The 27,918-nt window shown below is 37.5% G+C and overlaps 1 protein-coding gene across 1 annotated transcript; it reads left to right on the plus strand.

Annotated features, from left to right (window-relative positions):
* The first annotated feature begins 2,707 nt into the window (after positions 1-2,707).
* LOC109056149 (NXPE family member 4-like) lies at positions 2,708-27,221 on the plus strand. Its single transcript, XM_042751891.1, has 4 exons — positions 2,708-3,085; positions 3,187-3,245; positions 26,426-26,785; positions 27,075-27,221. Exons 1-4 carry the CDS (start codon positions 3,049-3,051, stop codon positions 27,219-27,221), a joined length of 603 nt encoding a protein of 200 aa, XP_042607825.1. The 5' UTR covers positions 2,708-3,048.
* The last annotated feature ends 697 nt before the right edge of the window (positions 27,222-27,918 follow it).

Genomic DNA, 27,918 nt, shown 5'->3' on the forward strand with positions numbered 1-27,918 from the left:
ATCCTCCTCTAATGATCAGCGGGACCCCTGTGGAGAGGGTGAGCAGCTTCAAGTACCTCGGTGTAAACATCTCTGAGGACCTGACTTGGACTACCCACATTCAAAAAACAGGTTAATAAAGCGAGGCAAAGACTGTACCATCTGCGACAGCTGAGAAAATTCAGGGTTTCACCTGCAATCCTGAAAACTTTCTATTCAGGGGCCATAGAAAGTATATTGACTCAGTGTATCTCACAAAGCCCTGCAGAGAGTTGTGCGCTTAGCTGAGCGCATCTCAGGGTCTGCTCTCCCCTCTCTGCAGGACATTTACCTCAAATGCTGCAAAAGCAGTGCTGTTAAAATCATCAAGGACTCCATCCACCCCAGTAACCATCTTTTCACTTTGCTGCCATCTGGTAAGCGTTTCCGTAGCCTGATGGCAAAAACTGAGAGACTTAGGAGGAGTTTCTACCCCCAGGCCATCAGGGCCCTAAACTCAAAACCAGCTTCTTAACATCTTCATGTCTCCACTTAATATTCACTTAATCAGTAAGATATTCATCATTCACTACCTCACATTGTCATACTGAAAGTGTCAACCTGTTTGCACATTTGCCTCTTGTACATTCCTGTGTATCTTAATATTTAAGACTACAGTTTACTTTCATGCACATTTATTTTCCACTATATATTTAATTCTACAGTATACATCTTTTTATATATCTTATATTTTATTCTTATATTTTTATTGTTTACTTTTATTTTTTATTCTTTCATAGCTATATTTATGTATATTTTCATCTGTGTTGTATTCATTAATAATTGCACTGTCCATGGAGCGGACCTGACTCACATTTCACTGCTGATTATATATGCTCTATATAATTGTGTATGTGACAAATAAAAATCTTGAATCTTGAATCTTATCAAAAGTGAATCATGACACCACATAAAATATAAAAAGGTGTAAAAAAAAAATATCCAGTTCAATAAAATAAATGAACACTAATAAAATAACGTAACAAACTGACTCTGATATGGAAATAGAATGGTTCTTTTGTATTGCAAACAAGATACTTGACTCTGAACTGCTCCTAATCATTATTCTTTTGTCTATAATATTCTTACCATTGGTGCCCGTCTCACATCTAGATTGCCCACACTTCATCATTTCATCGTTGTTGTGTTTATGGGATATGTGCGAGAGTCCTGAGTCATGTTTACATTAATCTACACCCCGCCTCCAGCAGCGCGGGGGTGTCAGAATGTTTGAAAACAGCATACCGTCGCTCAAAAATACATTTTGCTCCAAAAATAACAAAAATTATTCATTTGACTTTATTCATCATTTTCTTCTCTTCCGGGTCTGTTGTGAACGCGTCTGCTGTGACTGTTGACGTACGACGCTGCTGACATGTTCTCTGGTGCGCCCAATAACAAAGAAAACACGTCAGCAGCGTCGTACGTCAGCGGTGTTACTGCAGTGTTGTGAACGCGCTCACATCAGACCCGGGAGAGAAGTCAATGCTGAATAAAGTCTTAATTTTTGTTATTTTTGGACCAAAATGTATTTTCGATGCTTCTATAAATTCTAATGGACCCTCTGATGTCACATGGACTACTTTGATGATGTTTTTATTACCTTTCTGGACATGGACAGTATACCGTACATACATTTTCAATGGAGGGACAGAAAGCTCTCGGACTAAATCTAAAATATCTTAAACTGTGTTCCGAAGATGAACGGAGGTCTTACGGGTTTGGAACGACATGAGGGTGAGTCATTAATGACATAATTTTCTTTTTTGGCTGAACTAACCCTTTAAGGCCTCATATAGCTTACTTCAAAGAAGAACTAACTGATACGACGTCATTTCGAACAAAATCAGGCCAAAACAAAGTTCATTTTGAGTTGTTTCAGCAGTTCGAAACAGCTCACCAAAGCGAACTTTCTGGGGGAGGTCGTTTTTGCTCCCAAACACCTTTGAGTGTTACGCAGTCTGTGGGTGTGTTCTGAAACTCTACCTTCTTTGACGTGCAATTTTTTCCTCATCTCATTCAACAGACGTCAGGCAAGAGAACAACATTTCCTAGTTACTAGCAACATGAATACACTGTGTTGAATAGCTGAGCTGGCACAAATATAGCCGCACCTGTACAATCACTTGCAGACATCAGGTGACTTTAAAGATTCAGATAAAGCATTTCATTTTTTAGAAAGAAACTGCAACAAAGGAGGGGCAGTTTTGTTGAGAATGAGTGGTTTGAAGCATGACGTCTTCTGTTGTAATTGTCAACACTCTGAAAGCACCCAGCCTTTTTGCAAGTAGGTACCATCTCGCTTTATGCGGCTTGTTAAGGACAGGTGTGCTATTTCTTTTTCAAGCAGATGAACTTAAATTTTTTCACCTATTAAATTTTTTTAATCAGATATACTGATGGATTTCCATGGACTAAATGAGGGACATGTGAAAATTTTAAAAGCCCCTGTTAAAATTTGTTTATGTATAAAATGAATCCAAGATAAATCATGTTAGATCTTTTTACATATTTAATGTGATATTGAAAATAACCATAACAGACAGAAAAAAAAGAAAGAAAGAAAAAACACCATGCCATGTCTGCCTCTACTGGAACAAACCCATTTGACCATCAAAGTTGGTTCTCACCTGCAATCTGGTAATTTAATTTTATCTATTAATTTATATAGCCCTTTGTTGGTGTCATCTTGCAGTGCATTTTCAGCAGTGTTCCTATACTTGATTCCTTGCGATAAAATAATGTTATAAAAGTGCCACAGAGCCTACACTCTCTGAGAAATTCTTGTGTTCTTATTAAAAATAATAATAATCTATAGAGCAAGAATATCTTACTATCTGGCAAACTCTTACTATAAAGGCAAAACAAAATAGTATTACTGATGACAGCTGTGTTGTTCAACCTAAATGACAAGTCATGCCTCATTTTCAGAGCAGTTCTACCAGTTTAACAGAACACTAAGGTTGAGAGGACATGAGCTTAGATCACTAGCTGATACAAAATTCTTCTAGGAGAAGAGCAAACTTAGCCATGTTCACACCATCCACGAGGAACTCAAATCCACCAGGTAATCCCTGGTTTATGCACATATTTTCATTTTTCATAGTATGGGTCAAAATGATTTCATTTGAAAGGATGTGGAAATTACTAAATTCTGTGTATTATCAGCCAACAGGTTAAAACATGTATTGCTACTGGCATGTTTTCTTTGTACATTATCCTGGCTGGTAAGTCCTTAAGAATATTGATATACACTTAAAGACAGACTTTCAAATAATCATTAAATAAGAAAATTATTTCTCAAGAAAACCATGGATTTTTGTGTGTGATATTTATTTTTGTGAAGTTGTCTGAATGCATTGTGGTGGACTTGTTTTTAAAGTATTGAATTTAATAATTTAATTCAGTTCATTAGAAATACAAATGATCAGCTGATTGATATATATATATATATATATATATATATATATATATATATATATATATATATATATATATATATATATATATATATATATATATATATATATATAAGCAGTTAATAGGATAAACACGGCTGTTGAATGTCTTTGAATTGCAGTTGAGCAAATTCTTCCATCCCAACTCCGCGTTTCAATTCAATGCCTTGATATATTATTTTGATGTAATTTATGAAGACTTATCTTTATTCCTGTATATCAGTATATGATCTCATAAACGAAAAATCAAAAACCCATGAGCAAATTATCTGTAATGAGCTGCTGATCGTACGCGGGACGGGTTAAGTTATAGGCTATAGATATGAGAATACATTTGTTGGTGACTTTCAGTGTTACAGCCATGGCGATGTTGTGATTTCAGTACAGGACAAATCTTTCACATTCTATCTCACATATTATTGTTTATAGAGATGCATTATGAAATATTGTTTAGGGTATAAACGTTTTTTTTTTTACAGATTTCTGTTTGAGATGGATCATTGTGTCTTCTGCTGTTCCTTTTCCAAAACTCTTGAAAACATTTTTATGGTTTTAGTTTTCTGTTGAATGATTGATTGATTGATTTATGTGTGAAGTCATTATAATTTTACTAAAATGCATTTTTAAATAATGTCAGATAATATAAAAATCAATTTTCTTTTTCAAATGGCCGGTTTTTTTTTTTTTTTTATCTTTCTATTCATCAGAAAGTCCTGATAAACACACCTCCATACCTCACTACGCGTCACGTCTATTTTTAACTGACGACACATTAAAGGGTTAGTTCAGGTCCGGCGCTGGCTATAGGCAGAGCAGGCGATTGCCCTTTGATATTTTCCACGTGACGTCCCACATTCTCACACTCTGCTCCACTGACCGCCAGTTATTTTTACTCAGTTTGCATTAAGTATTAATGTAGTAAAACGCTGATATTAAAAGGTGAAATTCATTGATTATGTATATTTTGTACAGGAAAGCATATGAACCCAGAATATAGCCTAAACAGAATGTTCAAAGTTTCACGTTAAATGTTTCCAACAGAATACCATTAGAAGGAAAACACTGAACCATTAAGCGGATTGCGTTCATATTGCTTTCTGCTTGCCTATGTAAACTATGCATCATTAATTTAGTGATTACTGAATTTGATATTTTAAATATTAATGTTTTAAATATATTAAGACCCATTTTAGATGTTTTTATTTTTTTCAACGTTTGAAGCACTGTTTAATGATTGAAATTTTGCCGCGGGTGCTTAACATGGATTGCAAATGGCCAAAACTGGCATTTTGTTCACATACCTTTGTTTTATTCTTCTGAGAGGAGATCTAAATATTTGCGGCTGTGAAACAGATGGAAAATTGATAGTTTTGTGCTGGAGGGCTTCGAGCTGGTCACATGACTGAAAGCTATCAGAAGGGGCCTCCACAACCGTAGCATCACTCAGTGGTCGGCAACAGGCAATAATATCTGGCCCGCGCCTGCAGCCTGATTATTTTGATAGCGGCTGGTTCTGAAATAGATCTGTCATCACAGCAACTAAGTTACTCACAGTGTGTTACTCATCAGAGTACGTGAGACGAGCAGAGCACGGAGTGAACAGCGTGCCGGACGTGGCCCGGATTATCATACAGGGAATATATATATATATATATATATATATATATATATATATATATATATATATATATATATATATATATATATATATATATAACAACATTTAGTGAAATTACCCTTGCATTTATTTATACTTTAAATGAATTATATTTAAATTTAACTCGTAGGCCTATAAACAATAAATAGCTACTCAGGTGTGACACTTTACAATTTACAGTAAGGTTTCATTTGTTAACATTAGTTACCTACCCAACATGAACTAACATGGAAAATACTTAACATTAACCTTAGTTAACTGTAGTTAATATATTAACCTAGTTAATTTCAACATTACATATATATTATTAAGAACAAAAGTTGTGCATGTTGACATTATTTAATGGATCAGAGCTAACATGAACTAACAAAGAACAGTTGTTGTTTTTTAACGGTATTTGGGAGCTTATATTTCTGCACCTGTAAAGAGCAAATAATATGAAGTATTAGTAAAGGTCTTACATAATGCGTCAATATGTAGGCTACTACAGTAAATGTATGTTGTAGCAATGTACCTGAGTTCTGCAGAGAGACAAAAGTCAGAGGTTTGGTAAAACGTGAATGACAGAAATCTGGTTAACTATACATTGAAGTAAATTAATAAACACTTTTCACCAGTCATCGCTATGCAGAAATACAACATTGAACGCTGCAATAAAAATGCTTGAAAAATACACATTCAGTAGATAAAAAGCTTGCTGTTGATCAGGTCTCTTCAGTTAATATTCCCCGCAGTTACTGCAGAAAATAACATGGTGAAATGGTCAATGCTGACATTTCTCAATGCTGACTTTCTCATTGGCTCTAATGCTCGATCAGTCAGAAGTATAATAAAGATGATTTCACTGTCTTGGACTCCAACCACTGTTCAGTGTTCACAAGTGTCTGAGTAACGTCTGCCATTCCTTCAGCGATGACACTTCTCTTGTTTACTACAAAACAGAAATATTAAAAGAAATCTGCAGCATGTTAAGAGAAATAATCAGTTACTCCTGTGTGTCTCTACATCCTGAGTGAAAAAGCAATTAAAGTAGCAACAAAAGTGATGAACTGTGATGCTGTGTTTGTGTTGTAGTCACATGTGTTTTGGCAGAGATGAGCATCTATACATGTATAGTCTGCTTGAATTTTGCATCTGTAAAAGCAGAACAGAGCCATTGCAGATGATCTCAGACATACTGATACATATATGACTGCAGTACATTCTCATCACAAAAATAACTGAAATTAGATTATGTATTTAGTTGAGGTTATTTGAAAACAACGACCTTATACACACTAAAACAGATCTTCACTCTCACCTACTTTAAGAAATATAGGAAAAACAACGTTTGCTTGTTGCAACTGCAATTACAAAAATAAGAATGTGGAAGCTAAAAATACAAACAAACCTTTATCTTTATATATGCTGGACCGCCATCCTCCTCCTCTTCCTCATTTGTTTTTTGGCGGTCTGTAGTGTTGCTCATCAGTTTTCTGCAGCATAAACACCCTAGACCCAAACAACAATACTTAGATTAAAGATGAAAAGGATATCGGTCATTTACTAGTAAAATACTAAAAATAAATGCTCAAGGATATATATCAGAAGTGTTATCAAAATGAGTCCATCTATCCATATCTCTTGGTAAATAATCCATTGATTTGTTTGCATTCAACCCGCACAAACATGGCGGACAGCACTCATGAGCACAGGTACGAGACTCCGCCCATTCTGCGCGAGTTGAAGGTGAATGAATCCCAAATGAATCACCTGAGAGCGCAAAGCAGCGAGTTCAAAATACATAGAAGCAAGTGTATATAAGAATGACCTGCTGCGTTGCATAAATATAGATTTGCTATTGTTATAAATATTAGAGAATGTTCTGTTCTATAAAGAACTTTTAATATTGTTTTTTGTTTGTTTTTAAATTTATCGCAGATATTTTGTTTTTGACAAATTCACGACATTGAACGTGTCGTTAACATTATGATATACTGTAAAGGTCTTAAGTCAAGTTTACAACAGTTTTATGCCAATTATTGCTAAATTAATGTTACCATCTGCTATGACTGAACCGAGCCGAGTCATTGCCAGAAGAGGCCCGTTACGGTGAACAGGAATCGGGCCAGTGCTTTACAGCCGCGTCACAAACACATGCGCAAGACCAAGCTGCGGGCCACACTCGGCCCAGATAACACAAAGAATTCACATGTTAAACATTTAGCTAGCTTGATAGAGAAGGGTCACTCAAATCAGAAAGAATGTGAAGGCTACGATGACGGCAATGGACATGAGTTATTTCTCAAGCAATTTGTTTGTTCCTTCTATAATGAATATTTTCAGCTGAAAGCATGAGTTAAACAAGTACTACAACACTTATTCACACGCAATTAATGCTCTCAATAATGCATTCAAACAAATGTAATCTTACAGTGCTCTGTATCCGATTTTGAATGAGCAGAAATCTGTAAGAAATGCATCGATCCGTAGGTTAAATAACTGACGAAAACGTAGACTACTGTTATTTTCACCACAAACAAAATTTGCACTGATAGAAGCAGCAATTATACCCTTTAATGCTGACAACCATGTTATTAGCTTGTGGTAGGAAAAATGTTTGCACACTATGTTCCAAAGCCACTTTGAAACTCCCCTGTTATTTCACTATTTTATTTTTTAATATACATTATGATCAGAACTGTGATATTTCAAACAAACTGAAATACATTAGACTCAGAGCACAGTCTGTCACATGCAATTCTAGTTGCATTTTTCACCATCTACTGGCGAATTTGTTTTTGGCCCGATGCCAATTTGCCGATCCCTGCCCTATTAGTCCACCAGCAACAAATTCATTGTTCACTGGATATAGTTGACTCATTGTTCACTGGATATAGTTGAATTGTCACTCATCTGCAATTAAACAAATTAATGTTGTAGTTTCAAAGTGGGTCCCGCCTTCTGAATGTCCAATGACATCAGCTGCTGCGAACTGTGCGTTGCAAACGGCTAAATAGACATGCAAAGAAGTACAGCTCCTAATGCAGGTGTGTGAGTTGTCGTCATCTACTTTAGAGTGACTGCAATGTATTCTAAATATAAACTTGTTCTGTTGATCAGCGTCATTTCTGTAAAGATCATTCACCGCTTTATTACGAGTTTTAAAAAGCGCGAGCGCCGTTGACGCACCCAGAATCGACACTTTGAATTTGCGCGTAGTGAATGACCTCGCGTCGGGAGCTGACTATCAAAATAGCTACAAAAGTAGAAGCAGATAAGTTTGTATTCAAAATTAAAAACCTACACACTAGAACATTTTTTTTTAATGTTTCAAATAAAGGATCTAAATTCTGCTGATGATAGCTAGGCTACATTATCTACGGCTCTAAAATAACACTTATAATTTCAGTTTCAACTAACTTGAAAATAACTTATTGTTCTGCTTAGTACTCTTTCTCTTCCACTTGTTATGTTTGTGTGTGTGTGTGTGTGTGTGTGTGTGTGTGTGTATATATATATATATATATATATATATATATATATATCATATTTAAGGTAACAATGCAATGCATAATATCATATTTATGATATTAATAATATGACAATATCTGAACTCAGTATTGATTAAATTGGAGGGGGTAATCCTGCCCATACCAGGCTAGGGAAAAAAAATGTTTTTGATTAAATAAATCCAGGCTTGATGGGCATAAGAGACTTTATTCAAAAACATTAAAAACAGTAATGTGTCCAAATTTTTGTACTGTACAAGTCAACATATGAAAAATTTTAAATTAAATGTTGTATAAACAAAAAAGTTAGGGATCGTATTTGTTTCAAGTGCTGTAAGGGTGTTTTCCCTACAGTGGTTTAGACTATAGGATTGCCGAATGACTAAAGAAACATTGTCATCACGATGGTATAAAACTGTATGTTTCTAGTCTATTACCACCCACTGCCACTTATACAAACGATGGAAATAAGCACAGTTACAATAGCTAAATATGCAGGAGAGTATTGCTATTAAGTGACTATATTGTATTGCAATATGTAGCACTTTAATGTTAATGTTGAATCAAGAGTAGTTAGCAACATAATTAATAATCGAAATGGTTTACTAACAATATTTTGTTATGGTTACACTTGAATTGGTTACAAAATAGATGAAGGATGGTAAAACATAAACAGTTAATTGTACCTAACATTTATGTAAAATATTACCTGAGAGAGAGGGGGGGGGTAGAGAGAGGGAGAAAAAGAGGGAAAGAAGGCAGAGCCTCAAGAAGAGAGCTCCAGCGAAGAAAAAAGGCAGCAAAGAGAAAGAGTCAGCAAAGAGAAAGAGCAAGAGCAACAGTTGCAGTCCTATTTTATCCCTTCCTTGACCATGTGACTAAAAAACAAATGTGAGACATTCAAACTGACCAATCAGCAGATTACAACTTCACCCACTATGCAAAAGGTGTGACAATTAGCGGACCCCCGATGTATACACAAGTTGGCCTACAGGCCTTGATCGATATCAGTACCCCTGTGTCTTTGGAATTCCAAATGGCCCTTTTTGTTGCTCAAGATATGTTTGGGACAGGAAAGCAGAAGTCTTTGATTATTTTTGACCCTACAGTGCTTTTTATTAGGGTGGGGGGCCTCCAACATGAATTTTGCCTAGGGCCTCCTAATGTTTAGAACCCGGCCCTGGGTTAGTTCACCCAAAAAAGAAAATTAGCTTGTGCTTTACTCACCGTCGAGGCATCCTAGATGTATATGACTTTTTTTTTTCTTTCAAACAAATCCAGTCAAAGTTATATAGAAAACTGTCCTGGCTATTCCAAGCTTTATCATTGCAGTCAGCGGATGTTACAGTTGAACAGTCCACAAGTCGTCAAATAAAGTGTGCGCATCCGTAATAAAATGTGCCTCACACCGCACCAGGGAGTGAATAATGGCGCTTTTCCACTGCGTGGTACGACTCGATTCGGCACAGCTTAGTACAGTACGCCACGGCTCGGCTTGGCAGGGTTTGTGTTTCCACTGCAGTTTAATATCTCTTTAGAGTGGGCGGGATTATTCACATGTTATTATAGTTGCACCGCCTCTACTGCCGTGACTCCTAAAAAAAACTTTCATTCTGTGTCTCCTCATCAAGCTCTCGCTGTATCCTCTCCTCTGCTATCAACAAGAGGAACGTCTGTACTTCCGCAACAGACAGCAAAACCTTTTGGTTGTTAAAAAAATGCTTATTCAAAACAGTTGCGTTCGATCCTTCGCTGGCTGTGCTGATTTAAATCTAGCGGTTATTTTGTGTCTGTGTCGCAACTTCAGTGACGCAGGTAGTGACAATTCTCTCCGGCCAATCCATGATCAGCAGAGTTTACACGTCACGTTTTGATAATGGTATGGTCCACTCGGAACCTCACCGAGGTGGTACTAAAAAAAGTACCCAAATGTGAGCCGTACCGTGCCGTACCATGCAGTGGAAAATCGCCATAAAGGCCTCCTGTAGTGAATCCATGCATTTTCATATGAAAAATATCCATATTTCAAACGTAATAAACACTTTTCTCTCACTTCTGGTATTTGTCATACGCTGAAGCTGTTCCGGCGGATGATGTTGTACATTGCCGTTGCATGATTAGTGATGAACGTGGAGAGAGATCAAAACACCTAGGATGCCTCGAGGATGAGTAAAACACAAGCTAATTTAAATTTTTGGGTGAACTATCCCTTTAAAGAAAAAAGAAAACAAAAATATTATTTAGTTATTATTTAATAACTAAATAATTAAGTTAAAGCGTTAAACTGACAGCCCATATATATATATATATATATATATATATATATATATATATATATATATATATATATATATATATATATATTTATGTTTATGTGTTAAAATGACAGCCCCCAAAAAAGTTGGGACAGTTTGCAAATTGTGAGTTAAAAAGGAATGGAATAATTTACAAATCTCATAAACTTACATTTTATTCACAATAGAATATAGATAACATATCAAATGTTGAAAGTGAAACATTTTGAAATGTCATTCCAAATAGTGGCTCATTTTGGATTTCCAAAGAGCTACACATTCCAAAAAAGTTGGGACAGGTAGGAATAAGATGCCAGAAAAGTTAAATGTAAATATAAGGAACAGCTGGAGGACCAATTTGCAACTTATTAGGTCAACTGGCAACATGATTGGGTATAAAAAAAAAGCCTCTCAGAGTGGCAGTGTCTCTCAGAAGTCAAGATGGGCAGAGGATCACCAATTCCCCCAATGCTGCGGCGAAAAATAGTGGAGCAATATCAGAAAGGAGTTTCTTAGAGAAAAATTGCAAAGAGTTTGAAGTTATCATCATCTACAGTGCATAATATCATCCAAAGATTCAGAGAATCTGGAACAATCTCTGTACTTAAGGGTCAAGGCCGGAAAACCGTACTGGATGCCTGTGATCTTCGGGCCCTTAGACGGCACTGCATCACATACAGGAATGCTACTGTAATGGAAATCACAACATGGGCTCAGGAATACTTCCAGAAAACATTGTCGGTGAACACAATCCACAGTGCCATTCGTCATTGCCGGCTAAACTCTATAGGTCTAAAAAGAAGCCATATCTAAACATGATCCAGAAGCGTAGGCTTTTTCTCTGGGCCAAGGCTCATTTAAAATGGACTGTGGCAAAGTGGAAAACTGTTCTGTGGTCAGACGAATTTCTTTTTGGAAAACTGGGACGCCATGTCATCCAGACTAAAGAGGACAAGGACAACCCAAGTTGTTGTTAGCGCTCAGTTCAGAAGCCTGCATCTCTGATGGTATGGGGTTGCATGATTGCGTGTGGCATGGGCAGCTTACACATCTGGAAAGGCACCATCAATCCTGAAATGTATATCCAAGTTCTAGAACAACATATGCTCCCATTCAGATGTCGTCTCTTTCAGGGAAGACCTTGCATTTTCCAACATGACAATGCCAGACCACATACTGCATCAATTACAACATCATGACTGCATAGAAGAAGGATCCGGGTACTGAAATGGCCAGCCTGCAGGCCAGATCTTTCACCCATAGAAAACATTTGGTGCATCATAAAGAGGAAGATGCGACAAAGAAGACCTAAGACAGTTGAGCAACTAGTAGCCTGTATTAGACAAGAATGGGACAACATTCCTATTCCTAAACTTGAGCAACTTGTCTCCTCAGTCCCCAGACGTTTGCAGACTGTTATAAAAAGAAGAGGGGATGCCAAACAGTGGTAAACATGGCCTTGTCCCAACTTTTTTGAGATGTGTTGATGCCATGAAATTTAAAATCAACTTATTTTTCCCTTAAAATTATAATTTTTCTCAGTTTAAACATTTGATATGTCATCAATGTTGTATTCTGAATAAAATATTGAAATTTGAAACTTCCACATCATTGCATTCTGTTTTTATTCACAATTTGTACAGTGTCCCAGCTTTTTTGGAATCGGGTTTGCATATATATATATATAAAATAAAAAGTTATGTTAAGTTTGTTTGTAGGGCTGCACAATTTAGCCAAATCTTTCATGCTTATATATCAAATTATATAAAGAATATGTTATTATATTATCTTGTATCATTATGATGATGATGATGATGATTTTATTATTATTAATAATAATAAAAAATATAGAATAAGAAATAGTACTATTACAATAACATCATTTCACTATAGTGTATTCAAAATAAAGAAATAAATTATTATTATTATTATATTTTGGGCTACATAAAACTTTTATAATTACTATATTATTATAATATATTGTTATCTGTGGCAGTTGTGTCCACGTCTACAGTTCCCTATTGATACTTCACTCGTACTGCGTTTGCTAGGGCGCTATGGGAAAAAGTCATTTTTTCTCCTGAACTGAAGCCTTTTTTCAATAACGCAGTGTAACTGCACGGCCATTGGTTCACTTTTTAAAAATTAACCAATGGCTCGGCAGCGGTGCTGCATGAACCTATGGCCAGGAAGCGAACTACGTACTCCGTTGATCTCCGCTTGACATGCCTCACAGTAGGAGCGATTGACCTCTCTGGTCAGCCAATTTGCCGCCTTTCCTGCTGCCTTCAGCACTGCACAGCAGTGGTCCAGCTTCCCCTGCTGCCATCCGGCGAGCCTTAAAAAGAGTAAATTTCTAAAGAGCAAATTTCAGTGGTGTTGATTCCTGTTCAGTGGATGGAACAGGCTGTCCCCCTGGTAATGGTTTGCAGGAAAAAGGTGGTTTTGACAGATGCTTCCAACACGGGTTGGAGAGCTCTGTGCGAAGGAAAACTGACTTTTGGTTATTGGTTGAAGGCAGAGGAAGGTCTTTACATCAACTGCCTGGAAATGCTGGCGGTATGTCGGGCCTGTCAAACCTTTCTGCCAGACCCGAGGGGACACCACATTCTGGTCCACTCAGACAGCATGACTGTGGTGTCCTACATAAATCGCCTGGGAGGGCTTTCCTCAAGGCGCCTCTTTGTGCTAGTAGAGCACCTCCTGGAATTGGCTTAGCACAACCTGCGCTGAACCAAGGAGCAGATATGTCACGGAGCAAAGTCCCCTAAGAAGAGTGAACGCTCCATCCGCAGATGGTTCCAAAAATTTGGGAGGTCTTTGGCAAGTCAAAAGTGGAACTCATTGCCTCAAAAGACAATTCTCATTGCCCAATCTATTATTCCAAGGACAGGGACGTGTTGGCCCACGACTGGCTCATTATCCTTCTTTACGCTTTTCCCAGATCACCCTGATCCCACAGGTAATCAGGCAAGTCAGGGAACAAGACCGCAAGGTTCTCCTGGTGGCCCCGCTCTGGAGAAACCAGCATTGGTTATCAGAGCTATCGCAGCTGCTCGTAGCAGCCCTGTGGCCCATTCCCCTGAGGCAGGATCTCCTTTCCCAGGCGAACAAGATGATATGGCACTCCCAGCCCGACCTGTGGACTCTGCACCTGCAGACAGGAGCCTGCAAACTTCCCAGAGTGTGTTCTAAACACCATTTCCCAGGCTAGAGCCCCATCAACAAGATGCCTCTATGCCCTCAAGTGGTCTGTGTCCTCTGCCTGGTGCTTAACCCGTGGCGAGGACCCATCCATCTGTGACATATCTGTGATTGTCTTTCTTGCAAGAGCTGCTGGATAAGGGGGACTCCCCATACATGCTCAAGTTGTATGTAGCAGCTATAACGGCTTCCCATGCCCCTATAGCCTGCCAGTCAGTGGGCAGAAACAACTTAGCTGTCTGTTTTCTGATGGGGGCAGGAGGCTGAATCCACCCATTCCCCTCACTGTCCCTATGTGGGATCTGCTTACTGTTCTGACTTTCGGTCGCTGTTGTTGAAAACTGCTCTGCTGCTAGCATCGGTCAAACGAATGGGAGACTTACAGGTGCTCTCTGTGAGCCCTACCTGCCTGGAGTCCAGGCCTGGCGACTCTAAAGTTGTCCTGAAACCAAGGCATGGTTATATACCCAAAGTGCTCTCTACTCCATTTCGGGCACAGATCATTACACTTTCTGCGATTCCTCCCTCAGGAGAGGACCAGGATCTGAATTTACTCTACACCGTTAGGCCATCAGATAATTTAATTGTGCGCTTTCGGCCCGTGGGGTGCCAAGGCTGTGTGAGTCTTCTGGAACGATCACTCAGGCCGGGCATGACCTCTGTGAGCTTAGCCCGTTCGCCTTGGGAAGTGTTTACTATTCTGGTCCCTTTGGGTTCTGATGTGCCTAAGGCAGGGTTACACATATAGTTGTTCTTCTGCCATAGCACGGCGTGATTGTACTGGTTCCCATAGCGTCTTAGCAGCTGCAGTACGAGTCAAGTATCGATAGTAATTAGGTCAAGTTATTAACGTAACCTCGGTTCCCTGAGAAACAGGAACAAGTACTGCGTTATAGCTGCATGACTCAGTCATAGCTTCAGTCAAAGTAACTTGAATCCTATGGTGAAGGACCCACTTATATAGCCAGATGGCGGGCATCATGGCTATAGGTTCGTGCAGCACCGCTGCTGAGCCATTGGTTTGTTTTTAAAAAGTGTACTGCAAGAACCAATGGTCGTGCAGTTACACTGCGTTATTGAAAAATGCTTCATTTCAGGAGAAAAAATTATTTTTCCCATACCGTCTTTGCAGACGCAATACGTTAGTAACCAAGTATATTTTCAATTTTTTATGTAGCTGGCTATAAGACAAACATGACTGCATCATGTTAAACTTACTTGAAATGGTTACTTTTTGGCATAATGTTTTCACTTAAAAAAAAAAAAAAAAAAAACTTTCAATCAAGTACCTCAAAATAAGTTTTACACTTCCCATCATGTTTGCACAGGGTTGGATATGGGGAGAGAAAATGTTGAAATAAAGTGTTATTGTATGCATTTTTTAGCTAAATGAGAATTAATGTCTAACTCTATTTTGTTGGTATATTAAAAGATTTTCTGTTATTTTGGTGTTTTCTGGGCGAGTTACCATTGTGGTGAATTGTGGATCGCGTGGTTGTACCCGTGGGCCCTGTTTAAAATTGTGTAAATAGCACAAATAAATATATAAATATAACAAAAATGCTATTTAAACAATGATTTACCACGTATTTTGTTGGTGTTACAATACCGATACGTTTAAAGGCCAGTATCGTTGATATCAATACGATAGTTCTAAACTAAACTTATAAATTATTAAATTTATTAAGTTATTAAGAGTAAAAATGGGTAATGATACCCACTTAACTTTATATTTGAAAATCATTTTAACATTCTATAGACCTTTATTGCAACATATTGGGTTATATTTTTAGTTTATACATGGTTAAATAGGTTTAGTTGTTGTGGTAGCTATAAAAAATCTAGAAATACTAGTTGAACTACAGACACTTTGGTAAACCCATGGTTAATTTTCAAAAGGGACTGCCAGTGACAGGCTGTTGCATGCATACCTTTTTATTCTGTATGATTTATATTACAATTTACACACAAAATCTTTAGTTGTCACACAATTTCTGAAACCTGACCTCAAACACAAGATCCACACACCAAATCTGCAAAACCATATGCTAATTCTTGGCCTTTGACTCAGTTTTCAATTTCATAAAACACTTTTTGCAAAACACAACACATGATTCTCTATGTAACACAAAAATCTATCAGGAATTGATATTATGGCAAAGGTATTTGAAAATGTTTGCTTTTGAGATGTGTTTGTGATATTTTGAATGCAGTGCTTCATTTCACAAGAGACGTGGGGAATTTTTTAATTTTTTGTGTACAATTCTTGGATTTGTGTGTAACGTTTTGAAAAAAAGAGGCAAAGTTTTGAAATTGTGTGTAAGCAGTTATAATAATTACAGAATAGAACATGATCAGTATGATCTTTTAAAGTTCAATTAAAATAAATGTAATACCACAAATTCTGTAGGATACAATAAATAAGTTGAAAAAAAAAAAAACTAAAATTACAGAATAGAACATGATCAGTATGATCTTTTAATGTTCAATTAAAATAAATGTAATACCACAAATTCTGTAGGATACAATAAATAAGTTCAATAAATATAAACTAAGTTCTGGGCTACCATTCCCAAAAGCATCAATGCTTTCTTATGATACTTTTGGGAAATGCAGCCTTATTTGAATGCACTGTCAGAGAACGCTCTATGTGATTGATTGAGTCTTGCAACATTTACGTGTTCAGATGCGCAGAAAAAGCCTTATCCTACACAATAATTCGCTAACATAGGTTATTAGTCCAATTCAATACTTATTTTATGCTTAAAATTTTGTGTTAACTAAAATCATTGGTAAAGAAAACACGCTTTACTATCGATATTTTTTATTTGAATATCGATACTTTCAATACTCACATCAGTTTCGATATATCAAATCTTCAGGATCGATACGCCCATCGTTTTTTTTTTTTCTTCAAGTTTTTAGGTTTTCAGGTACAGAAACCGAATAATCAAATGTAAAACAGCATTGCATAGACTTCACTGTATAAAATAAATATAGATAAATATATATATATATATATATATATATATATATATATATATATATATAATTTTTTTTTTTTTTTGGATTAACACTAAGGACACTGATAGCAGCTAACAAATTAGGCACGACCACTTTAAGACAAAATTAATAGATCCAGTATAGTGATACATATATGATTTCTTTCTCAACTGTTTATGTTCACTTAAGGCATAATTGACAGTACAGGATACTCACCAAGACAGATATTTCAACATAATCTTGTGTGTATTTGTCTGTTCAAGGTCAAGAAGATGCAAATCTCAGTTCGGTCTTTGCGGACTGTGAGACGTGACTCTGTGTGTGTGCCCTGTGCACATAGAACAAAGCATGTGGGTACTGAATTAAGCTCTTTTGCATCTTTTTGTGCTTGAATAAATTTTTAGGTGTATTTGTTCATTCAAGTGCAAGAGAACAAGAAGAGAGAACTCAATTGTGTACTGTCCGGGACTCGGCTCTCTGTGTGCGAACTGAACACAGCATGCGAGTACTCTTAAAGGATTACTTCACTTTCAAATAAAAATTTCCTGATAATTTACTCACCCTCATGTCATCTAAGATGTTTATGCCTTACTTTCTTCAGTCGAAAAGAAATTAAGGTTTTTGATGAAACCATTCCAGTATTATTCTCCTTATAGTGGACTTCAACAGCTACCAAATGGTTGAAGGTCAAAATTACAGTTTGAGTGCAGCTTCAAAGGGTTCTACATGATACCAGACAAGGAATAAGGGTCTTATCTAGCAAAACGATCAGTCATTTTCTAAAAAAAACAAAACAATGTCTATGCTTTATAAACAGAAATGTTCGCCTTGCACTGCTCTGCGATGTGCATCCACGACTTCACGTAATACGTAATCACGTTGAAAAGGTCACGCATGACGTAGGCGGAAGTACCTAGTTGAACGTGCAAAGACTAAGTCAAACGCTGTTTACAAAAATTTAATATGTGTGAACATATGTGAACATACAACAACTTTTGAACGCTCCTCCTTCTCCACATTTGTAAACACTGACTGAGTCAGTACTTCCACCTATGTCAAGCGTGACCTTTTCAACGTAATCACATATTTTGTGAAGTCATGGACGTGCATCGCAGAGCAGTGCAAGGAGAGCATTTCTGTTTATAAAACATACAGTTTTTTTTTTTTTTTTTTTTTTTTTTTAAATGACCGATCGGTATGCTAGATAAGACCCTTATCCCTCGTCTGGTATTGTATAAAGCCCTTTAAAGCTGCACCGAAACTGTAATTTTGACATTCAACAATTTTGTAGCCGTTGATGTCCACTATAAGGAGAATAATCTTGGGATGTTTTCATCAAAAACCTTAATTTCTTATTGACTGAAGAAAGAAAGATGTAAATATCTTGGGATGACTTGGGCGGTGAGAAATTTTCAGGACATTTAAATTTTAAAGTGAACTAATCCTTTAAGCTCTTTCGCATCTACAGTAATTGTGCTTACATGCTTTAAAATCTCTTGAATGTTTAAAATGGAAAGGCTTAAAGGGTTAGCTCACCTAAAAATGAAAATTAACCCATGTTTTACTCACCCTCAAGCCAGCCTAGGTATATATGTCTTTCTTCTTTCAGAATCCAAACAGATATATATTAAAAAAAAAAAAAAAACTTGCTCTTCCAAGCTGTAAAATGGCAGTACGCAGGTATTTTTTTTTTCTGTTTTTTTTTTTTCCAACAGTCCAAAAGTAGCCAAAGGCCTCCTGACAACACTTTTCTCTCACTTCCGCTAACTGTCATATGCAGAAGCCATTCCAGGTGGACTGTGATTGCATACTGTTTTATAATATACTACAATACTGAGGTCAAGGTCAAAGTTTATTAAGATCCCTTGTGGGTAATTTGCATGCAGCGAAAATCAGAAGTACAACAGACCCATACAATACATTCCAAAACATAAATACATAAAATATACAAGTAAAATACAGTAAATTTCCCTAACATGTTCCCTAAGGACCATTTAACAGCTGAATTGCACAGGGAACAAACAATTTGTATTGGTAACTTTTCATCTTTGGTAGTCTATAACGGGAACCTGTAGGGAGCATAAAGAACTCTGAATACAGAAAATGATCCCTGTCCAAGAGCACAGATTGGGCCCATCTTAAAACATTTCTATTAAACAAAGATGACAAATTTCTTTGTTCTTTACCTATGATCTTCCTACTAAGAGTAGCTATTCTATTTAATGCATTTTTATATTTTACACTGAGATTTCCAAACCAGCAGCTAATAGCGAAGTACAATACCGGCTCAATATAAGACTTATAGAACAATTCCATCAGTGTCCTATCTATACTGAATGATCTTAATTTAACAGTATAGGCTAGTTGTCACTTTTTACATAATACCTCTGTGTTCACATCAAAACACAATCTGTTATCAATAGTGGTCCCCAGATATTTATAACTCTCCACAGATTCTACCTTCTCACCCCTAATAAGGGTAGCCTGGGAAGAAAGTGTTTTTATTTGATAACCATGTCTTTGATAATCATATATTTTGTCTTAAGCCCTATTCGCAGGGGATTAGTATTAACTAGGGATCTTGTGTGATTTTGAAATTACCCTCCCACATCTAAATTTCGTGTAATGCATTCGCACGGGATAAGAGAAGCCTGTGATTTTACTCGAATTTACTGACTTATCTCCCAGATACCCGGATGTCAAGGCTTTGAGAGTCCAGTTCTATGGTTCAGATGGATTAAAAAAAATAATAATAATAATATAGTTTCTCGCGCTGTGTCATTTACATTTCACCAGGTTAAAATAATATCTCAAGCTTTATGCTTGATTTATTTGTAACACATTAACCTCAAAACTTCAAAACGCGAAAGATGGATAAAAAGGTGCACAGGAAACAAAAACCTCAAAATTTCTCGATATACGACCCACCAAATCCAGGCCAAATCACAGAGATGTCGATTCGCACGGGACTAATACTATCACAGGACCTCGGTGTTCGGCGAAATATGGTAGGTCTTTTTTGCGGGGGAATTTCTACTTTACAAATTACAGACATGGCCGATTCGCACGAGATTAAGAACACAGACAACCTCCGCAATTATTACAAATGACTGGAGGTCACCAGGTAATACTAATCCCGTGCGAATAGGGCTTTAGACGCGTTCAACTGCAAATGGGCATCATCATACCATTTCACAAAGTCATCAACCACTGGACCATGACACGTTTCGTTATTTCCCAGAAGACTCACGATGACTCTATCATCAGCAAACTTTAAGAAAAACCTATTCCTGTGTTTACTTATACAATCATTCGTATATAAAATATACAATAAAGCAGACAAAACACAGCCTTGAGGAGTTCCTGTAGATGTTATCAAGGGAGCTGAAAAACTACCATTAATGCTCACTCTTTGAGTTCTATCAGTTTGAAAAATCTAAAATCCAACCCACTAAATTAAAATCAAGATCAAAATCAGTAATTAACTTATCTGCTAAAATATGAGGTTTGTAAAGAATTAAAAAGCAGATGAAAAATTCACAAACAAAAGCTTGACGTGTTTTGCTCCCTTTCAAGTGCTTTAATACCAAATTTAATAAAGTTTCTATAGCATCTTCGATGTTCTATAAGCAAACTGAAGGGGGTCTAAAAGATTTTTAGTTTTAGTTAACAACTCTTCTTTTACTAATTTCTCAAAACATTTAATTATAAGAGATGTTAGTGCTATTGGCCTAAAATCATTTAGTGTTACTGCATTATAGTTTTAGGTACAAGCACCACAGTAGCCTGTTTTCACAATTTAGGGACTCTCTGGAGAGCAAAAGAACACTGAAAAATATCACAGAACACTGGTGCCAATTGCTCATCACAAACTTTAACTAAATGCTCTCCATGTTGTCTGGTCCAGGAGTTTTTGTCTCCTTACAACCCTTAAACACTTTAATTACATCTTAATTAATCAAAAAGGTTATTATAGTCACCACCACAACTCATTTTATAATTCATAGACTCCATTTTTGGGACCAAGTTCAGGTGCATCAAAGCATAGATAAAACCTATTTAGCACCTCAGCCAATTGACTACTAGAGTCATACCCAGCTAACTGAATTCTCTTAGTCTCACACCCTTTAGATCCATTTATAACTGTCATCCCCTTCCAAACTGACCCCAAATAATTTCTACTCAACACTTTCTCTAGGTTTATTTTATAATTTAACTTTGCTTTCCTCACTTCCATTTTAATCTCTTTCTGCGATTCCAATCTTTTTATCAAATTGCCTTCATAAAATGCTCTACATCTTTTATTCGTAAGTAATTTCAAAGATTTTGTGAAACACTGCTTATTGTTTGGGAATATTTTGACAGTCTTGCAGGAGATGAGCATATCTTCACAAATCAAGATATACCTACTTAAAACATCCTAAGTTCATCTATTTCCAAGCAAGAGTAATAAAAAACGTCCCAGTCCGTAAATTCCAGGCATCCTTGCAAAGATGCAGTGAAGCACACTCTAATACATTTAGTTCATGTTTTTTCTCTTTTTAAAACAGTTTTATATACTGGGACAATCAGGACAGTATTAAGGTATTATACAAAATGTCTCTTGGTTCAAAATCTGAAACCCAACATGAAGTCGTTATTTTGAATTTCCTGTATGATTTTTGTGCAGATTTTGCCATACAGATATGGCTTTCAAGTAAAAGTACAGATATCTTACCAGAAAATGACTTTGGAAGAAGTTGAAGTCACCATTTAGAATATTGCTTGAGTAAAAGTCTTAAAGTATGTGACATTTATTGTACTTAGGTACAAAAAATATTTTTTTATTCTTAAACGTACTTAAATATTGAAAGTAAAAGTACATGTAAATGCTAAAAGGAATTTTGTATTTTTGGATAAGAATAAGAAGCACTTCATCTGTCCATAATGTCTTTCATTCTGACATAAGAGCACTTCTGGAATCTGCATCTGAAAAAGCATTTAGTGAATTTACAGTTTATGTAGTGTATTTACAGTTTATGTATCTCAGAGAGGAGTTGCAGATGGATAAATAATGTTTTGTTTTTAACATAAAACGTTGAATACTGATATTTGAAATAATTTAAAACATGAAAAAAATAGATGAAATGTGAAATTAAAACCGCCAGTAGGTGGCAACAAGTGAATGTTAATCAGTGAGTCATTGAGATTCAACTGATTCATCCAAATGGCTGATTCATTCAGAAACAAAGCATTTGACTGTGTTAATGAGTGAATCACTGAATCATTTATTCAACCGATTTGAGATATGTTATTCCAGGCGGCTCATTGTAATCCAGTGGTTGGACATTTGGGACAGGCGGCAACACTAAATCTCATGACCCGATTCTTTTGGCCGAACATTCACGAGAATGTGCTCAGGTGGTGCACAGCTTTTTGTGAATGTCAGTTGGTAAATCCACCAGCCTCCCCAAAATCGCCTTTGCACCCTATCCCTCTTATGCAGGTCCCCTTCGAAAGAATTTGTATGGACCTCATTGGGCCATTAGAACGAACGGCATGCGGGCATCGGTTTGCATTAGTGCTGGTGGACTATGCAACCCGATACCTGGAAGCAGTGACGCTTCACAACATTTCAGTGAAAAGTGTAGCGGATGCACTGTTTCATTTAATCTCCCGAGTGGGAATCCCAAAAGAGATCAAGGCACGGCGTTCATGTCACATACATTACGCGAGCTGTACGAATCGTTGGGCATTAAGTCGATTCGCACCAGCATCTATCACCCACAAACAGACGGGCTGGTGGAACGATTCAATCGCATATAAAAAAAGCATGATTCGGAAGTCTAATTACGAGGACAAAAAATTGGAATAAGTGGGTGGAACCCCTCTTATTCACCGTGTGGGTGGTCCCGCAAGCCTCTACAGGGTTTTCCCCTTTCTAGCTTCTCTATGGAGGGCAGCCCTGCGGGGTGCTGGATGTCCTGCGAGAAACTTGGGAGAACGGACCTTCTGAAACCCGACATGAAATACAATACATGCTGGACCTGAGAACAAAACTCCACACCTTGGGACGGCTGTCGATGGAGAATTTGTTACAGGCCCAGGACAGGCAAAGCTGGCTATATAACGGGGGAGCCAGACTACGTAAATTTGTACCGGGAGAGAAAGTTCTTGTATTGTTTCCTACATCTAGCTCTAAATTACTAGCCAAGAGGCAAGGACGCTTTGAGGTCACACGGCAAATTAGAGATCTTAATTATGAGGTAATTTGTACTCATAATACTTGGATACTTGCAGATCCCCTTATTTCCATTATCCAATGAAAAAACAGCCTTCACAACACCGTTTGGATTACACCAGTTTGTTTTGCTTCCTTTTGGGTTGTTCGGGGCACAAGCCACGTTTCAGCACCTCATGGACAAAATCTTACGGTCGCATGCTGCGTATGCCGCTGCCTATCTGGATGATTTTAACATTTATAGTGACGACTGGCAGCGGCATATTGAGCACTTGTGTGCTATGCTGGGGGCGTTGAGGAGGGCCGGGCTAATGGCCAACCCAAAGAAGTGTGCGATTGGGCGTGTGGAGGTCCGGTATCTGGGCTTCCACTTGGGCCACGGGCAGGTGCATCCCCAAATTAATAAGACTGCAGTGGTTGCATCTGCCCGAGACCCAAGACCAAAAAGGAGGTGAGGCAGTTCCTGGGGCTGGCGGGATATCATAGATATCATAGCTGACTGACCTGACTAAAAAGGAAGCATCAGATCCGGTACAGTGGACAGAGCTGTGTCAGCAGGCTTTCACCCAGGTAAAGGCTGCCCTGTGTGGCGGACCACTGTCACACTCTCCTGACTTCTCTCTCCCCTTCTTGATGCAGACGGACACCTCGGACAGGGGGCTTGGAGCTGTTCTGGCCCAAGAGATAGGGGGTGAGGAGCAGCCAGTGCTGTACATCAGTTGCAAGCACTCTAAGAGGGAGAAGATGTACAGCACCATTGAAAAGGAATGTTTGGCAATTCGGTGGGCTGTCCTCACCCTCCACTATTATCTCCTGGGCCAGGAATTCACTCTCAGTTTGGACCACACGCCCCTGCAGTGGCTCCACCGCATGAAGGCCTTTTAAGTTCAAGGTGATCCACAAGCTGGGGGCGCAGATGGCTGTAGCGGACTTCCTCTCCAGGAATGGGGCGGGGGGTCTGCAGGCTGGACAAGCCAGAGTCGGGCGGTGGGGGTATCTGGCGAGTAGTGCGTGGTTTAGTGGGGTGTGCAGCGGGAGAGAGCAATCGGAGACAAGCGGTGAGTTAGTAGGTTAAGTGCAGAATGACATTCATCTGCTTCTACTTACAGTGATTGGTGTGGGAAGGCCGTAAAAATCCACGGCGATGCAGAAGTGGGAGAGAGAGTGCGACTGAGGACTTGTGGTCCAACTTAGTGGTGTCATGGACAAGAATATAGCCAGCGTACTCTGAGTTTATATTATTTGATGCGTGTGATCACACCTATGTTTATTGTTTTGACAAACTGAATAAATTGCCACGAGCCTCAGTCACGCCGACTCCAACTTCTTCCTTCTACTTTGAATTAACTGTTTCACAATTATTAAATGTATTCATGCTGATATTTGTAGAAAAATAATACTCTTTGTGTGATATAGATTAAGTTAACTATACTAAATAATATAAACAAAAAAGCATACAGAAGCATTTTTGTAGTCTACAATATAGAATCCCTGGAATTTTGAGTTTTAATAGACTAATAAATCAAGTTGCGTGCACTCTATGTGATTTGGTGATTTACTTGATAATGTCAGATCACACATCATTACAACAACACTTACCATATCGCAAACGATGCTGTATCGCACACCCCTGACTCGACTTGAGTGGGAAATGAATCATTTGTAACACATGAGCAAAGGTATTTTTAGGAGTCTAACTTGCAAACGCCAGACCACTGATTCGTCAATCCTGCTTTCCTGTAGTCTGTGTTTTTCTGATTTCTGATTATTTTGTAGTAAGTAACGAATATGCTTCGGGGGATTGTATCGGTGTAAAAGTATACATTTTAATTAAAAAAATGTAGTGGAGTAAAAGTTGTCTGAAATATAAAAACTCAAGTACAGATACTCCCAAAAAATATTATTACTTCGTTACAATACACCACTGATTTTCAGGCCTTGTACTTTAACAAACTCGTCCCACAGTTTTAATCGGATTATCTTCAAATTTGCTGAGTGTAATCATAAGGCCTTTGCGATGCTAAATTGCGAACATCTTACTTTTTCCCTTGAAACACGCCATGAAACAGGAAATTGCTGTAACTCAGGCAAGTAATGTCCGATGCACCCCAAACGTCACGTTTTCTAGGTGTTCAGTCCTGAACACATGTCCATGCCCATATTCAGTTATAGTTATAGTGCCACCTGCTGGCAACAGGAAGTGTCATGGTTAACACAGTTATGGATTCCTAGGAGCATATTAAAAAGATTCAGCAAGTGCTAAATAGGCTAGCAGCATGCTAAAACATACTAGCAACACTTAGCTAAATGCTAAAGCATGCTATTAATGCAGTGAAACAGGAAATTGCTCTAACTCAGGCACGCAGTGTCCAATCTACCCCAAACTTAACATGTTGCTGAGTTCTGGCCTGAAGACATATACATGATCATATTCGGTTATAGTTATAGCTTTCTTGTTTCTTGTATAGTTATAGAGTTTCTTGTTTCAAACTAACTTTAACATGTAATGTCTGTCTGATCTGCCCTAAACTTCACATGTTTGATAAGAGTCCTGGCCTTAACACATCTTAAGGTCTATATTCCATTATAATCATGGCGCCACCTGCTGGCAACAGGACATGACTTGTTTTACATTAACTTAAACATGCAATTTCTGATCTGCACTAAACTTCACGTTTGTTAAGAATACTGGCCTGAAGACATCTACATGTCAATATTCAGTTATAATCATAGCGCCACCTTTTGGCAACAGGGTGTTTGGCACATATAAATTACTTTGACATATTCCTCTTATATTTACCACTTTAAATGCATATTGCCCACCTTTTGCTGTTTTCCTAAAGCCACCAGGTGGTGGTGAGCCCAGATGCTAGGGCCCTTTCATTGCTGCTTACAGCTTTAAATTTAGTTGAAATTCTTGTACAACCAAGTTCATTATAATTAAGAAAAATTAGCCAGCAACTGAGCTTATGTTTTTCAGTTGAAATTGGTGGATTTTTTTTTTTTTAAGCATACACAACTTTAAACATTTATTGGAAAAAAAGGAATTTAGTGTGACTGATATCCTTGTCCTCTCTCAGGCTCTATGTGTACTGAATGGTGGGATTCAAATGAGACCATTTCTGCCCCCCAGACCTAAATCAGTCATTGAAATGAATAATTCTTCTTTTGCAATATCCACACTTGACATGGGAATCAGTGATGAGGAGTGGGAAAGACTACAGAAGGCTCTTGACTGGCCTGGTCCAGATCAAGAAATCACTCAGCTGGATCTGAGCACAAGTCCAGTCCACTCAACATTCTCTATTGTGGAACTGAAAAAGAGTTACAAAGTGGGAGATAACATCTCTGTTATTATCACAGCCAGAGACCACAACAAGAACCTGAAAACATATGGAGGAGATTTTTTCAAAGCAAAGCTTTTCAATTCAAAGCTAAAAGTGTGTTTATTTTATATTTAATCATCATTTTTTGTACAAATCAATATACAAACAATTGTCATATTGAGTTTCGATTGCCTGTTAATTGTTAATTTATTTACAAAATATTACATATTATGTTTATAAGCTTACTTTACCAACAGACATTAGTTTTGTTTTGTTTGTTTTTTTTGTTTGTTTTTTTGCATTACACTTAACCTTTTTTATTCTTCTTGGGCAAGTGTGTATGGGGAGGTTGTGGATCATCGTAATGGGACTTACTCTGTTCTTCTTCTTCTTCCCTGGGAAGGTCAGGCACAAGTTTTTGTACGTCTTGAGCACTCCAGTGAGGTTGTGCAGATTCTTAAAAAATACAGGGAGTCTTCATTCCCACGAAGCCACTATAATGGCCACTTTGAAGGGCCAGGATCCAAGAACACCCAGATCAGTGAAGTAGTAGAATGTAATCTTAAGTGGGGTCCCAAAGGAAGTTTGAGGAAAGGCAAATGCTGCTGTGAGTATAAGGATATAAAAACAGGGATTGAGTGGCAGTGTGAGAGACCAAAGAAACTTTCCTGTGACAAACTAATTGGTCACTCCATGGGACGTTTTGAAAGCCCATTAAATCAGTTTGAGAATCACCTTTTTTCAGGGTGAGTTTGAAAGGATTCAGAATTAATTTCAGAAGAATTATAAAATGTAAAAATAAAAAAAATAAAAATGTATTATTATTATTTATCCACAGGAAATTAACAAATGTTGCTATAACTGGAGACAAAACAAGCATAAACATCCTTCCCAACACTGAAGGCATTGGTATGTTAACATACGGAGGACTGATATCATCTGAAATCTAATGTAATGTTACAAGAGAATGAACAATGATAACAGTCTTTTCAGGTAGATGTTTCTTTGCTTTAGGCACAACAGAGAGATGCAGATCAGGACTGACAACACCAGTTCCTGCTGGGTTCTATTTCAAAGATGTTTGGAAGGTCTTTGTATGCAACACTCAACAGTTAAATTCTTCACAAATGGGAAATTGCCTTAAAAACAAAATTGTCTATTTGTTGGGAGACTCTACCACAAGGCAGTGGTTTGAGTATTTAGAAAAAAATGTGCCAGGCAAGTAATTCATCAATATGACTTTGTTG

This window comes from Cyprinus carpio, chromosome B24 (assembly GCF_018340385.1).
Source record: "Cyprinus carpio isolate SPL01 chromosome B24, ASM1834038v1, whole genome shotgun sequence".
NCBI classification, from domain to species: Eukaryota; Metazoa; Chordata; class Actinopteri; order Cypriniformes; family Cyprinidae; genus Cyprinus; species Cyprinus carpio.

Bases quoted from the DNA above. Each gene is read 5' to 3' on its own strand.
- LOC109056149 (XM_042751891.1), top strand. From the start codon at position 3,049: ATGTTCACACCATCCACGAGGAACTCAAATCCACCAG. The intron at 3,086-3,186 runs GTAATCCCTGGT...GTGTATTATCAG, and splicing joins GAGGAACTCAAATCCACCAG to CCAACAGGTTAAAACATGTA. The intron at 26,786-27,074 runs GTGTGTTTATTT...TTCCCTGGGAAG, and splicing joins TTTTCAATTCAAAGCTAAAA to GTCAGGCACAAGTTTTTGTA.